Source organism: Acipenser ruthenus, chromosome 8, assembly GCF_902713425.1.
Source record: "Acipenser ruthenus chromosome 8, fAciRut3.2 maternal haplotype, whole genome shotgun sequence".
Taxonomy (NCBI): Eukaryota; Metazoa; Chordata; class Actinopteri; order Acipenseriformes; family Acipenseridae; genus Acipenser; species Acipenser ruthenus.
This window is the reverse complement of record NC_081196.1, coordinates 64235620-64252566: the sequence shown is the minus strand read 5'-3', so window position 1 is coordinate 64252566 and position 16947 is coordinate 64235620. Positions and strand designations below refer to the sequence as shown.

The following is a 16947-nucleotide window of genomic DNA, read 5'->3' as shown; positions in this document are numbered from 1 at the left end:
GATCTAGTGCAGGTGCTCGTATGAATATCCATACATACTGATCTAGTGCAGGTGCTCGTATGAATATCCATACATACTGATCTAGTGCAGGTGCTCGTATGAATATCCATACATACTGATCTAGTGCAGGTGTTCGTATGAATATCCATACATACTGATCTAGTGCAGGTGCTCGTATGAATATCCATACATACTGATCTAGTGCAGGTACTCGTATGAATATCCATACATACTGATCTAGTGCAGGTGGATATATGAATATCCATACATACTGATCTAGTGCAGGTGCTCGTATGAATATCCATACATACTGATCTAGTGCAGGTGCTCGTATGAATATCCATACATACTGATCTAGTGCAGGTGGATGTATGAATATCCATACACACTGATCTAGTGCAGGTGCTCGTATGAATATCCATACATACTGATCTAGTGCAGGTGCTCGTATGAATATCCATACATACTGATCTAGTGCAGGTGGATGTATGAATATCCATACATACTGATCTAGTGCAGGTGGATGTATGAATATCCATACACACTGATCTAGTGCAGGTGGATGTATGAATATCCATACATACTGATCTAGTGCAGGTGCTCGTATGAATATCCATACATACTGATCTAGTGCAGGTGGATATATGAATATCCATACATACTGATCTAGTGCAGGTGCTCGTATGAATATCCATACATACTGATCTAGTGCAGGTGGATGTATGAATATCCATACATACTGATCTAGTGCAGGTGCTCGTATGAATATCCATACATACTGATCTAGTGCAGGTGGATGTATGAATATCCATACATACTGATCTAGTGCAGGTGCTCGTATGAATATCCATACATACTGATCTAGTGCAGGTGGATGTATGAATATCCATACATACTGATCTAGTGCAGGTGCTCGTATGAATATCCATACATACTGATCTAGTGCAGGTGGATGTATGAATATCCATACACACTGATCTAGTGCAGGTGGATGTATGAATATCCATACATACTGATCTAGTGCAGGTGCTCGTATGAATATCCATACATACTGATCTAGTGCAGGTGCTCGTATGAATATCCATACATACTGATCTAGTGCAGGTGGATGTATGAATATCCATACATACTGATCTAGTGCAGGTGCTCGTATGAATATCCATACATACTGATCTAGTGCAGGTGGATGTATGAATATCCATACATACTGATCTAGTGCAGGTGCTCGTATGAATATCCATACATACTGATCTAGTGCAGGTGGATGTATGAATATCCATACATACTGATCTAGTGCAGGTGTTCGTATGAATATCCATACATACTGATCTAGTGCAGGTGCTCGTATGAATATCCATACATACTGATCTAGTGCAGGTGGATATATGAATATCCATACATACTGATCTTGTGCAGGTGCTCGTATGAATATCCATACATACTGATCTAGTGCAGGTGGATGTATGAATATCCATACATACTGATCTAGTGCAGGTGGATGTATGAATATCCATACATACTGATCTAGTGCAGGTGCTCGTATGAATATCCATACATACTGATCTAGTGCAGGTGGATGTATGAATATCCATACATACTGATCTAGTGCAGGTGCTCGTATGAATATCCATACATACTGATCTAGTGCAGGTGTTCGTATGAATATCCATACATACTGATCTAGTGCAGGTACTCGTATGAATATCCATACATACTGATCTAGTGCAGGTGGATGTATGAATATCCATACATACTGATCTAGTGCAGGTGCTCGTATGAATATCCATACATACTGATCTAGTGCAGGTGCTCGTATGAATATCCATACATACTGATCTAGTGCAGGTGGATGTATGAATATCCATACATACTGATCTAGTGCAGGTGGATGTATGAATATCCATACATACTGATCTAGTGCAGGTGCTCGTATGAATATCCATACATACTGATCTAGTGCAGGTGCTCGTATGAATATCCATACATACTGATCTAGTGCAGGTGCTCGTATGAATATCCATACATACTGATCTAGTGCAGGTGGATGTATGAACATCCATACATACTGATCTAGTGCAGGTGGATATATGAATACCCATACATACTGATCTAGTGCAGGTGCTCGTATGAATATCCATACATACTGATCTAGTGCAGGTGCTCGTATGAATATCCATACATACTGATCTAGTGCAGGTGGATATATGAATACCCATACATACTGATCTAGTGCAGGTGCTCGTATGAATATCCATACATACTGATCTAGTGCAGGTGGATATATGAATATCCATACATACTGATCTAGTGCAGGTGCTCGTATGAATATCCATACATACTGATCTAGTGCAGGTGCTCGTATGAATATCCATACATACTGATCTAGTGCAGGTGCTCGTATGAATATCCATACATACTGATCTAGTGCAGGTGGATATATGAATATCCATACATACTGATCTAGTGCAGGTGCTCGTATGAATATCCATACATACTGATCTAGTGCAGGTGCTCGTATGAATATCCATACATACTGATCTAGTGCAGGTGGATGTATGAATATCCATACATACTGATCTAGTGCAGGTGCTCGTATGAATATCCATACATACTGATCTAGTGCAGGTGCTCGTATGAATATCCATACATACTGATCTAGTGCAGGTGCTCGTATGAATATCCATACATACTGATCTAGTGCAGGTGCTCGTATGAATATCCATACATACTGATCTAGTGCAGGTGTTCGTATGAATATCCATACATACTGATCTAGTGCAGGTGGATGTATGAATATCCATACACACTGATCTAGTGCAGGTGGATGTATGAATATCCATACATACTGATCTAGTGCAGGTGCTCGTATGAATATCCATACATACTGATCTAGTGCAGGTGGATGTATGAATATCCATACATACTGATCTAGTGCAGGTGCTCGTATGAATATCCATACATACTGATCTAGTGCAGGTGGATGTATGAATATCCATACATACTGATCTAGTGCAGGTGCTCGTATGAATATCCATACATACTGATCTAGTGCAGGTGGATGTATGAATATCCATACACACTGATCTAGTGCAGGTGGATGTATGAATATCCATACATACTGATCTAGTGCAGGTGGATGTATGAATATCCATACATACTGATCTAGTGCAGGTGCTCGTATGAATATCCATACATACTGATCTAGTGCAGGTGGATGTATGAATATCCATACACACTGATCTAGTGCAGGTGCTCGTATGAATATCCATACATACTGATCTAGTGCAGGTGCTCGTATGAATATCCATACATACTGATCTAGTGCAGGTGCTCGTATGAATATCCATACATACTGATCTAGTGCAGGTGCTCGTATGAATATCCATACATACTGATCTAGTGCAGGTGCTCGTATGAATATCCATACATACTGATCTAGTGCAGGTGTTCGTATGAATATCCATACATACTGATCTAGTGCAGGTGCTCGTATGAATATCCATACATACTGATCTAGTGCAGGTACTCGTATGAATATCCATACATACTGATCTAGTGCAGGTGGATATATGAATATCCATACATACTGATCTAGTGCAGGTGCTCGTATGAATATCCATACATACTGATCTAGTGCAGGTGCTCGTATGAATATCCATACATACTGATCTAGTGCAGGTGGATGTATGAATATCCATACACACTGATCTAGTGCAGGTGCTCGTATGAATATCCATACATACTGATCTAGTGCAGGTGCTCGTATGAATATCCATACATACTGATCTAGTGCAGGTGGATGTATGAATATCCATACATACTGATCTAGTGCAGGTGGATGTATGAATATCCATACACACTGATCTAGTGCAGGTGGATGTATGAATATCCATACATACTGATCTAGTGCAGGTGCTCGTATGAATATCCATACATACTGATCTAGTGCAGGTGGATATATGAATATCCATACATACTGATCTAGTGCAGGTGCTCGTATGAATATCCATACATACTGATCTAGTGCAGGTGGATGTATGAATATCCATACATACTGATCTAGTGCAGGTGCTCGTATGAATATCCATACATACTGATCTAGTGCAGGTGGATGTATGAATATCCATACATACTGATCTAGTGCAGGTGCTCGTATGAATATCCATACATACTGATCTAGTGCAGGTGGATGTATGAATATCCATACATACTGATCTAGTGCAGGTGCTCGTATGAATATCCATACATACTGATCTAGTGCAGGTGGATGTATGAATATCCATACACACTGATCTAGTGCAGGTGGATGTATGAATATCCATACATACTGATCTAGTGCAGGTGCTCGTATGAATATCCATACATACTGATCTAGTGCAGGTGCTCGTATGAATATCCATACATACTGATCTAGTGCAGGTGGATGTATGAATATCCATACATACTGATCTAGTGCAGGTGCTCGTATGAATATCCATACATACTGATCTAGTGCAGGTGGATGTATGAATATCCATACATACTGATCTAGTGCAGGTGCTCGTATGAATATCCATACATACTGATCTAGTGCAGGTGGATGTATGAATATCCATACATACTGATCTAGTGCAGGTGTTCGTATGAATATCCATACATACTGATCTAGTGCAGGTGCTCGTATGAATATCCATACATACTGATCTAGTGCAGGTGGATATATGAATATCCATACATACTGATCTTGTGCAGGTGCTCGTATGAATATCCATACATACTGATCTAGTGCAGGTGGATGTATGAATATCCATACATACTGATCTAGTGCAGGTGGATGTATGAATATCCATACATACTGATCTAGTGCAGGTGCTCGTATGAATATCCATACATACTGATCTAGTGCAGGTGGATGTATGAATATCCATACATACTGATCTAGTGCAGGTGCTCGTATGAATATCCATACATACTGATCTAGTGCAGGTGGATGTATGAATATCCATACATACTGATCTAGTGCAGGTACTCGTATGAATATCCATACATACTGATCTAGTGCAGGTGGATGTATGAATATCCATACATACTGATCTAGTGCAGGTGCTCGTATGAATATCCATACATACTGATCTAGTGCAGGTGCTCGTATGAATATCCATACATACTGATCTAGTGCAGGTGGATGTATGAATATCCATACATACTGATCTAGTGCAGGTGGATGTATGAATATCCATACATACTGATCTAGTGCAGGTGCTCGTATGAATATCCATACATACTGATCTAGTGCAGGTGCTCGTATGAATATCCATACATACTGATCTAGTGCAGGTGCTCGTATGAATATCCATACATACTGATCTAGTGCAGGTGGATGTATGAACATCCATACATACTGATCTAGTGCAGGTGGATATATGAATACCCATACATACTGATCTAGTGCAGGTGCTCGTATGAATATCCATACATACTGATCTAGTGCAGGTGCTCGTATGAATATCCATACATACTGATCTAGTGCAGGTGGATATATGAATACCCATACATACTGATCTAGTGCAGGTGCTCGTATGAATATCCATACATACTGATCTAGTGCAGGTGGATATATGAATATCCATACATACTGATCTAGTGCAGGTGCTCGTATGAATATCCATACATACTGATCTAGTGCAGGTGCTCGTATGAATATCCATACATACTGATCTAGTGCAGGTGCTCGTATGAATATCCATACATACTGATCTAGTGCAGGTGGATATATGAATATCCATACATACTGATCTAGTGCAGGTGCTCGTATGAATATCCATACATACTGATCTAGTGCAGGTGCTCGTATGAATATCCATACATACTGATCTAGTGCAGGTGGATGTATGAATATCCATACATACTGATCTAGTGCAGGTGCTCGTATGAATATCTATACATACTGATCTAGTGCAGGTGCTCGTATGAATATCCATACATACTGATCTAGTGCAGGTGCTCGTATGAATATCCATACATACTGATCTAGTGCAGGTGCTCGTATGAATATCCATACATACTGATCTAGTGCAGGTGTTCGTATGAATATCCATACATACTGATCTAGTGCAGGTGGATGTATGAATATCCATACACACTGATCTAGTGCAGGTGGATGTATGAATATCCATACATACTGATCTAGTGCAGGTGCTCGTATGAATATCCATACATACTGATCTAGTGCAGGTGGATGTATGAATATCCATACATACTGATCTAGTGCAGGTGCTCGTATGAATATCCATACATACTGATCTAGTGCAGGTGGATGTATGAATATCCATACATACTGATCTAGTGCAGGTGCTCGTATGAATATCCATACATACTGATCTAGTGCAGGTGGATGTATGAATATCCATACACACTGATCTAGTGCAGGTGGATGTATGAATATCCATACATACTGATCTAGTGCAGGTGGATGTATGAATATCCATACATACTGATCTAGTGCAGGTGCTCGTATGAATATCCATACATACTGATCTAGTGCAGGTGGATGTATGAATATCCATACACACTGATCTAGTGCAGGTGCTCGTATGAATATCCATACATACTGATCTAGTGCAGGTGCTCGTATGAATATCCATACATACTGATCTTGTGCAGGTGGATGTATGAATATCCATACATACTGATCTAGTGCAGGTGGATGTATGAATATCCATACATACTGATCTAGTGCAGGTGTTCGTATGAATATCCATACATACTGATCTAGTGCAGGTGCTCGTATGAATATCCATACATACTGATCTAGTGCAGGTGTTCGTATGAATATCCATACATACTGATCTAGTGCAGGTGGATGTATGAATATCCATACACACTGATCTAGTGCAGGTGTTCGTATGAATATCCATACATACTGATCTAGTGCAGGTGCTCGTATGAATATCCATACATACTGATCTTGTGCAGGTGGATGTATGAATATCCATACATACTGATCTAGTGCAGGTGGATGTATGAATATCCATACATACTGATCTAGTGCAGGTGTTCGTATGAATATCCATACATACTGATCTAGTGCAGGTGCTCGTATGAATATCCATACATACTGATCTAGTGCAGGTGGATGTATGAATATCCATACATACTGATCTAGTGCAGGTACTCGTATGAATATCCATACATACTGATCTAGTGCAGGTGGATGTATGAATATCCATACATACTGATCTAGTGCAGGTGCTCGTATGAATATCCATACATACTGATCTAGTGCAAGTGGATGTATGAATATCCATACATACTGATCTAGTGCAGGTGGATGTATGAATATCCATACATACTGATCTAGTGCAGGTGCTCGTATGAATATCCATACATACTGATCTAGTGCAGGTGCTCGTATGAATATCCATACATACTGATCTAGTGCAGGTGCTCGTATGAATATCCATACATACTGATCTAGTGCAGGTGGATGTATGAATATCCATACATACTGATCTAGTGCAGGTGGATGTATGAATATCCATACATACTGATCTAGTGCAGGTGCTCGTATGAATATCCATACATACTGATCTAGTGCAGGTGCTCGTATGAATATCCATACATACTGATCTAGTGCAGGTGGATGTATGAATATCCATACATACTGATCTAGTGCAGGTGGATGTATGAATATCCATACATACTGATCTAGTGCAGGTGGATGTATGAATATCCATACATACTGATCTAGTGCAGGTGCTCGTATGAATATCCATACATACTGATCTAGTGCAGGTGGATGTATGAATATCCATACATACTGATCTAGTGCAGGTACTCGTATGAATATCCATACATACTGATCTAGTGCAGGTGGATGTATGAATATCCATACATACTGATCTAGTGCAGGTGCTCGTATGAATATCCATACATACTGATCTAGTGCAGGTGCTCGTATGAATATCCATACATACTGATCTAGTGCAGGTACTCGTATGAATATCCATACATACTGATCTAGTGCAGGTGGATATATGAATATCCATACATACTGATCTAGTGCAGGTGCTCGTATGAATATCCATACATACTGATCTAGTGCAGGTGCTCGTATGAATATCCATACATACTGATCTAGTGCAGGTGCTCGTATGAATATCCATACATACTGATCTAGTGCAGGTGCTCGTATGAATATCCATACATACTGATCTAGTGCAGGTGAATGTATGAATATCCATACATACTGAAAGTCATGCTGTAGAATTTATACATAATGCGCTTCGCTTGGATCAGTTACTCAGGGAGACACAGGCATTAATAAATTAATACATTTATTTAATAACCGATTATATGTAGAAGGTTAAAATGTTAAGTAATCAGTAAATTAAGTACAATAAATGATGTTTTTTTTTTCTGATCGGCTACTCAGATTCCATCTCATGTAAAGAGTGTTACTCGTTAAATCTAATTTCTGGGAATGGTTTGTCAGTGAAGTGGAAATTAATTATTCACAAGGGCATCAGTTATGAACACAGCACTTTGATAGCTTCTAGTTCCTGAGCAGGCATGTTTACAAACAGCACACACTCTCTCGGGAGCCTCCGTAAATCAGGCATGTTTTAAACAAGCAGGTCAGGCAAACACTGCAAGTTTGTACATGTTTTTCTAATTCAGTTCAGTAATCACACTGACACTTATAAGATCAGCTTGTGCCAAACACATTAACACTTTGTCGCATTGCGTCCAGTGGACTGTACTGTCAATAAGGTGGGTTGTTATACTATGTTATACTGAACTAAAAGAAACATTCTTTCTCAAAGTCTTCAAACTTGTACAACAAGCGATGAGGCTGTCTACCCCTTCAGGAGCTCACCCCATTGTCCTCACTCCTGCAGTAACTACAGTATCCACTAGAAATATCACCATAGCATGACTGAACCACAAGGATTATCCCAGCAAATTCAAAGAGGAAGAGCATCAAAAGATTAGACCAGAGCTTGGAATAGACCCATGTCTACTTGACTTACTTTATTAAGTACCTGAGAATTCAGATTGCTGTGGATAATGTGTTTGTAATGTCTGCTTGACTTTATTAAGTACCTGAGAATTCAGATTGCTATGGATAATGTGTTTGTAATGTCTGCTTGACTTTATTAAGTACCTGAGAATTCAGATTGCTGTGGATAATGTGTTTGTAATGTCTGCTTGACTTTATTAAGTACCTGAGAATTCAGCTTGCTATGGATAATGTGTTTGTAATGTCTGCTTGACTTTATTAAGTACCTGAGAATTCAGATTGCTATGGATAATGTGTTTGTAATGTCTGATTGACTTTATTAAGTACCTGAGAATTCAGATTGCTGTGGATAATGTGTTTGTAATGTCTGCTTGACTTTATTAAGTACCTGAGAATTCAGATTGCTGTGGATGAGTCTCTCTTAATTAAGTTCCCAACAAGCAACTAAGGCTGTATCCCAGCCGCAGCGCAGGGAGCTGCAGTGCTGTCGCTGCCTCGCCAAGCGTTACAGAAACATACTCTGCTGGTTCGATTTGAGATACCTGCCAATGCAGGCTGGCCAGCTTTGGCCACGGTCACTGGTACAAGCTGAGCAGTAGACAGACATTCTGTTGCATCTTTCTATCTTGAAAGACTTCCTCTGGGATTGTCTTAAACGTTACTGTATGTCAATGCTGACACTTGCAGCTGACTCAGTTGCTAACACTGTTACCACAGGGATGTCAAACACAATGCCAACGCTACTGACTTAAAACTGTAGAGTGTAAAGGTCAATCTAAGCCTTTGGAAATTAGCTTCCAGCAATATGAACAGAGCTGTGGTGTCTGTGATGAGGCTGTGAGAACAGCAGAGGGCGCTCTGACACTTCTGCACTGTGTGGAAAGCCTTCAGCATTCATCACACACAGTATTTCCCATGCAGCAGGCACTGTGTACAGATGCTTATCTTTTTGTTTCCAATGGGAAAGGCTTTTTTTATGGTAGTTCTGGTGCTGCGTGACCAATGGCCCACTTGCATTTTGATCAATGAATGTGGAATTTGGGTCCTTATATTTTTGCATGGCAATGGTTGTGTAAAATATAAGACACTAAGCTGTTTTAATATTAGTTTGGATAACAAAATGATTCAGAGGTATGTTTTTGTAAATACAAGGATAATTACTGCTGTTTATTTAAAGTTGAAAATGTATTCAAATGGTTTTCCATTAAAATGCATTGTGGAGCCTGTGCCACACTGATCTGCTAATGGTGCTGAGTCTTTCCATGCTTAAAACATGAGGGTTTTATCAAGTATTGCAGCGGCAATGTGCAATATGTTAGGCTTGCTTGTGTGCAGTATATTAATCACAGCAAAGTAAGTGCTTCACTACATGTAGCACACAAGTATACAAGCATTCCCATATAGGGCAGCAGTGTGGAGTAGTGGTTAGGGCTCTGGACTCTTGACCGGAGGGTTGTGGGTTCAATCCCTGGTAGGGGACACTGCTGCTGTACCCTTGAGCAAGGTACATTACCTAGATTGCTCCAGTAAAAACCCAACTGTATAAATGGGTAATTGTATGTAAAAAATAATGTGATATCTTGTAACAATTGTAAGTCGCCCTGGATAAGGGCGTCTGCTAAGAAATAAATAATAATAATAATAATAATAATAATAATTCCCGTAAATGATGAGTCTTCCATATGTACTTGGAAATGCAGATAGAGCAACAGGTCACCTGCATTCAAAAAGTGTTTCCAGCAGCAGCAGCAGCAGCTGTTTAAGTAGGCTGAGCTTCCTGTGGCAGCGGTTGAGCAGTGTGTTTATCTGGTGGGAGCTCTGGAGTTGTGTGTTGCTTGTAGTTGCTTTGCATGCTGGGATTTCTTAAATGAAAAAAGGAAATGCAATAAAAGAAGGCCATTTTGGAAGGCCACCCCTATGAAGTGCATTGCCTTGCATATAAAATGGCACTATAAGAGGCTGCCATGGCAACTCCTCATTACCATGGAGCAATGCTCCTCTTCCACTGCATGTGTGACCTCGGCAGCTCAACTAGACAATACGTAACAGATTCCTCTCTTGTATTTGTATGCTGCACGTGGCCCTTATGAAATGCACTGCCAGCTTTCAGTGTGCTGCTCTGTAAAGATTTCAACAGGAAGATCCTGAATAAGACTTTTCTTTACCATCCTGCATAACCATCTTCAGGAAGTTATAGTGTCCCATTGGCCTATACTATGGCTTGGTTTGAGTTTAAAATGTCTAGTTTTACATATGTTTTCCATGCTCCTATATTGTACTATAGTACAACCTTTTCAAGTAAAACAGCAAAAAAAAAAAAAAAATACAAAGTGATTATCCAAACTTCGATTATTCTACACCTCTGTTATCCACACTGCCCCCTGGCACCCTGTCCTGTCCTGTGCTCTTGTTATCCACACTGCCCCCTGGCACCCTGTCCTGTCCTGTGCTCTTGTTATCCACACTGCCCCCTGGCACCCTGTCCTGTCCTGTGCTCTTGTTATCCACACTGCCCCCTGGCACCCTGTCCTGTCCTGTGCTCTTGTTATCCACACTGCCCCTGGCACCCTGTCCTGTGCTCTTGTTATCCACACTGCCCCCTGGCACCCTGTCCTGTCCTGTGCTCTTGTTATCCACACTGCCCCCTGGCACCCTGTCCTGTCCTGTGCTCTTGTTATCCACACTACCCCCTGGCACCCTGTCCTGTCCTGTGCTCTTGTTATCCACACTACCCCCTGGCACCCTGTCCTGTCCTGTGCTCTTGTTATCCACACTGCCCCCTGGCACCCCGTCCTGTCCTGTGCTCTTCTTATCCACACTGCCCCCTGGCACCCTGTCCTGTCCTGTCCTGTGCTCTTGTTATCCACACTGCCCCCTGGCACCCTGTCCTGTCCTGTGCTCTTGTTATCCACACTGCCCCCTGGCACCCTGTCCTGTCCTGTGCTCTTGTTATCCACACTGCCCCCTGGCACCCTGTCCTGTCCTGTGCTCTTGTTATCCACACTGCCCCCTGGCACCCTCTCCTGTGCTCTTGTTATCCACACTGCCCCCTGGCACCCTGTCCTGTGCTCTTGTTATCCATACTGCCCCCTGGCACCCTGTCCTGTCCTGTGCTCTTGTTATCCACACTGTCCCCTGGCACCCTGTCCTGTCCTGTGCTCTTGTTATCCACACTGCCCCCTGGCACCCTGTCCTGTCCTGTGCTCTTGTTATCCACACTACCCCCTGGCACCCTGTCCTGTCCTGTGCTCTTGTTATCCACACTACCCCCTGGCACCCTGTCCTGTCCTGTGCTCTTGTTATCCACACTACCCCCTGGCACCCTGTCCTGTCCTGTGCTCTTGTTATCCACACTACCCCCTGGCACCCTGTCCTGTCCTGTGCTCTTGTTATCCACACTGCCCCCTGGCACCCTGTCCTGTCCTGTGCTCTTGTTATCCACACTGCCCCCTGGCACCCTGTCCTGTCCTGTGCTCTTGTTATCCACACTGCCCCCTGGCACCCTGTCCTGTCCTGTGCTCTTATGCTCGCTGTGCTATTCACGCCTCGATTGGTATTACTGTAAAACCCCAGTAATTCAAGCATCTGCTCTTATATTTTTATATTCTTAGATTTTACCGTTGGCCTATGTAAGTAACAGCAAGAAACGGATCACACTGGTCAATCCCCAGGCTGTGAACCTGGAAGTTTACAAAGAGAAGCTGAAGCAGGCTCTGAAATCCTATGAAAGGTAAATCTACTGAATCTCTGAATCTGCATTTCAATATGAAACTGAAACTTTTTACACTCTTACAAAAAAGAACCAAAAAACCAAACAAGCAAACAAAGAAAAACAACAAAAACAAAGCCAAGTTGACAACAGCACACAAACCAGTTCACTGGCTTATATTTAACAACAGCACACAAACCATTTCACTGGCTTATATTTAACAACAGCACACAAACCAGTTCACTGGGTTATATTTAACAACAGCACACAAACCAGTTCACTGAGTTATATTTGACAACAGCACACAAACCAGTTCACTGGCTTATATTTAACAACAGCACACAAACCAGTTCACTGGGTTATATTTAACAGCAGCACACAAACCAGTTCACTGAGTTATATTTGACAACAGCACACAAACCAGTTCACTGGCTTATATTTAACAACAGCACACAAACCAGTTCACTGGGTTATATTTGTACCATTGACAACAGCACACAAACCAGTTCACTGGCTTATATTTAACAACAGCACACAAACCAGTTCACTGGCTTATATTTAACAACAGCACACAAACCAGTTCACTGAGTTATATTTGACAACAGCACACAAACCAGTTCACTGAGTTATATTTGACAACAGCACACAAACCAGTTCACTGAGTTATATTTGTACCATTGACAACAGCACACAAACCAGTTCACTGGCTTATATTTAACAACAGCACACAAACCAGTTCACTGGCTTATATTTAACAACAGCACACAAACCAGTTCACTGAGTTATATTTGACAACAGCACACAAACCAGTTCACTGAGTTATATTTGACAACAGCACACAAACCAGTTCACTGAGTTATATTTGACAACAGCACACAAACCCATTCACTGAGTTATATTTGACAACAGCACACAAACCAGTTCACTGGCTTATATTTAACAACAGCACACAAACCAGTTCACTGAGTTATATTTGACAACAGCACACAAACCCGTTCACTGAGTTATATTTGACAACAGCACACAAACCAGTTCACTGGCTTATATTTGTACCATTGACAACAGCACACAAACCAGTTCACTGGCTTATATTTAACAACAGCACACAAACCAGTTCACTGGCTTATATTTAACAACAGCACACAAACCAGTTCACTGGGTTATATTTGTACCATTGACAACAGCACACAAACCAGTTCACTGGCTTATATTTAACAACAGCACACAAACCAGTTCACTGGGTTATATTTGTACCATTGACAACAGCACACAAACCAGTTCACTGGGTTATATTTAACAACAGCACACAAACCAGTTCACTGGGTTATATTTAACAACAGCACACAAACCAGTTCACTGAGTTATATTTGACAACAGCACACAAACCAGTTCACTGGCTTATATTTAACAACAGCACACAAACCAGTTCACTGGCTTATATTTAACAACAGCACACAAACCAGTTCACTGGCTTATATTTAACAACAGCACACAAACCAGTTCACTGGCTTATATTTAACAACAGCACACAAACCAGTTCACTGAGTTATATTTGACAACAGCACACAAACCCGTTCACTGAGTTATATTTGACAACAGCACACAAACCAGTTCACTGGCTTATATTTGTACCATTGACAACAGCACACAAACCAGTTCACTGGCTTATATTTAACAACAGCACACAAACCAGTTCACTGGCTTATATTTAACAACAGCACACAAACCAGTTCACTGGGTTATATTTGTACCATTGACAACAGCACACAAACCAGTTCACTGGCTTATATTTAACAACAGCACACAAACCAGTTCACTGGGTTATATTTGTACCATTGACAACAGCACACAAACCAGTTCACTGGCTTATATTTAACAACAGCACACAAACCAGTTCACTGAGTTATATTTAACAACAGCACACAAACCAGTTCACTGGCTTATATTTAACAACAGCACACAAACCAGTTCACTGGCTTTTATTTGTACCATTGACAACAGCACACAAACCAGTTCACTGGCTTATATTTGTACCATTGACAACAGCACACAAACCAGTTCACTGAGTTATATTTGTACCATTGACAACAGCACACAAACCAGTTCACTGAGTTATATTTGTACCATTGACAACAGCACACATACCAGTTCACTGAGTTATATTTGTACCATTGACAACAGCACACATACCAGTTCACTGAGTTATATTTGACAACAGCACACAAACCCGTTCACTGGGTTATATTTGACAACAGCACACAAACCCGTTCACTGGGTTAGATAATGATCATGTCTGTGTTACAGAGCAGTGTATAGCTACAGTATTAATGGCTTTCAATACTTTACCACAGTCATTTTGCTGGTTGCGATGCACTTTTCCCATTCTTGTGTGATGTACAGTATTGCTCATGCTTTACAAAGATTACCTATTGTTTTCACAATGCTTTACAGTGTGTATATGTTGTATTCAGTGCATGTGGGTCTTTACCATGATTTCACGAGGCGTTTATCTTTACTACTCTTTACTATGCTTTTACCAGAACGCCTTCACTCAGCGACTTTGCAGTTAAAGAAGATCACATTGATTTAGTGCGTCACCTGAAAAACGCATTGAGAAACCCCACTTAATCCAGATAGGGGTAAAGATTGTAGAGCTGTTGCTGTGTACATGCATTAACAGCCACACCCTTATAAAAGTGCCCCACAGAAACACATTGCGATGTGTAATAAAGCACAGTAACAGCATGGTACCGAATAGCAAGGTATGGTAAAGCTGCATGATAAACCAGGGGCCACTATAGGAATGGTATAGCAGAGCCATGGGAAAAGTGCAAAGATACCCTGGTAAACATGTATAAGGGCATGCAGATCAAACGTAAAGATATATTACTGCTAATTCAAGGATGGGCCACAGTGTGGCTTATACATAAAACACAGCTTGAAATCACATGTCAGCGTAAGAATGATATGTATTCATCATATTAGAACAGCACTACAACTCATCAATAACAGGCTTTTCTGTTTTCTTTCACAAGTCGTCTTAATGGAATTGTGTGGAGAGCTTTAACCCAAGAGGAAAGAGATAAGTATGTGATCATTGTGCTTCTTATTGTTACAAATCAACCAACACATGAATAGGATCTGAGGGCAGCTCTGCAACGTGTCTGCATTTCACAAGAATATAAAATAGGATCTGAGGGCAGCTCTGCAACGTGTCTGCATTTCACATGAATATAAAATAGGATCTGAGGGCAGCTCTGCAACGTGTCTGCATTTCAGAGTAATATAAAATAGTATCTGAGGGCAGCTCTGCAACGTGTCTGCATTTCACATGAATATAAAATAGGATCTGAGGGCAGCTCTGCAACGTGTCTGCATTTCACATGAATATAAAATAGGATCTGAGGGCAGCTCTGCAACGTGTCTGCATTTCACATGAATATAAAATAGTATCTGAGGGCAGCTCTGCAACGTGTCTGCATTTCACAAGAATATAAAAAAGGATCTGAGGGCAGCTCTGCAACGTGTCTGCATTTCAGAGTGATATAAAATAGGATCTGAGGGCAGCTCTGCAACGTGTCTGCATTTCAGAGTAGTATAAAATAGGATCTGAGGGCAGCTCTGCAACGTGTCTGCATTTCAGAGTAATATAAAATAGGATCTGAGGGCAGCTCTGCAACGTGTCTGCATTTCAGAGTAATATAAAATAGGATCTGAGGGCAGCTCTGCAACGTGTCTGCATTTCAGAGTAATATAAAATAGGATCTGAGGGCAGCTCTGCAACGTGTCTGCATTTCAGAGTAATATAAAATAGGATCTGAGGGCAGCTCTGCAACGTGTCTGCATTTCAGAGTAATATAAAATAGTATCTGAGGGCAGCTCTGCAACGTGTCTGCATTTCACAAGAATATAAAAAAGGATCTGAGGGCAGCTCTGCAACGTGTCTGCATTTCACATGAATATAAAATAGGATCTGAGGGCAGCTCTGCAACGTGTCTGCATTTCAGAGTGATATAAAATAGGATCTGAGGGCAGCTCTGCAACGTGTCTGCATTTCAGAGTAGTATAAAATAGGATCTGAGGGCAGCTCTGCAACGTGTCTGCATTTCAGAGTAATATAAAATAGGATCTGAGGGCAGCTCTGCAACGTGTCTGCATTTCAGAGTAATATAAAATAGGATCTGAGGGCAGCTCTGCAACGTGTCTGCATTTCAGAGTAATAAACAAATGCAATAAG

The 16947-nt window shown here is 41.0% G+C and overlaps 1 protein-coding gene across 3 annotated transcripts in view; it reads left to right on the top strand.

Annotated features, from left to right (window-relative positions):
• Positions 1-16947, top strand: part of LOC117406833 (von Willebrand factor A domain-containing protein 3B-like) — an 86272-nt gene that overhangs the window by 29358 nt on the left and 39967 nt on the right. For all 3 annotated transcript variants that reach the window (XM_059029493.1, XM_059029492.1, XM_059029491.1), the window contains 2 exons: positions 12613-12731; positions 15746-15796. In XM_059029493.1, the coding sequence (XP_058885476.1) occupies positions 12613-12731; positions 15746-15796 (170 nt within the window). The remainder of the gene's footprint in view (positions 1-12612; positions 12732-15745; positions 15797-16947) is intronic.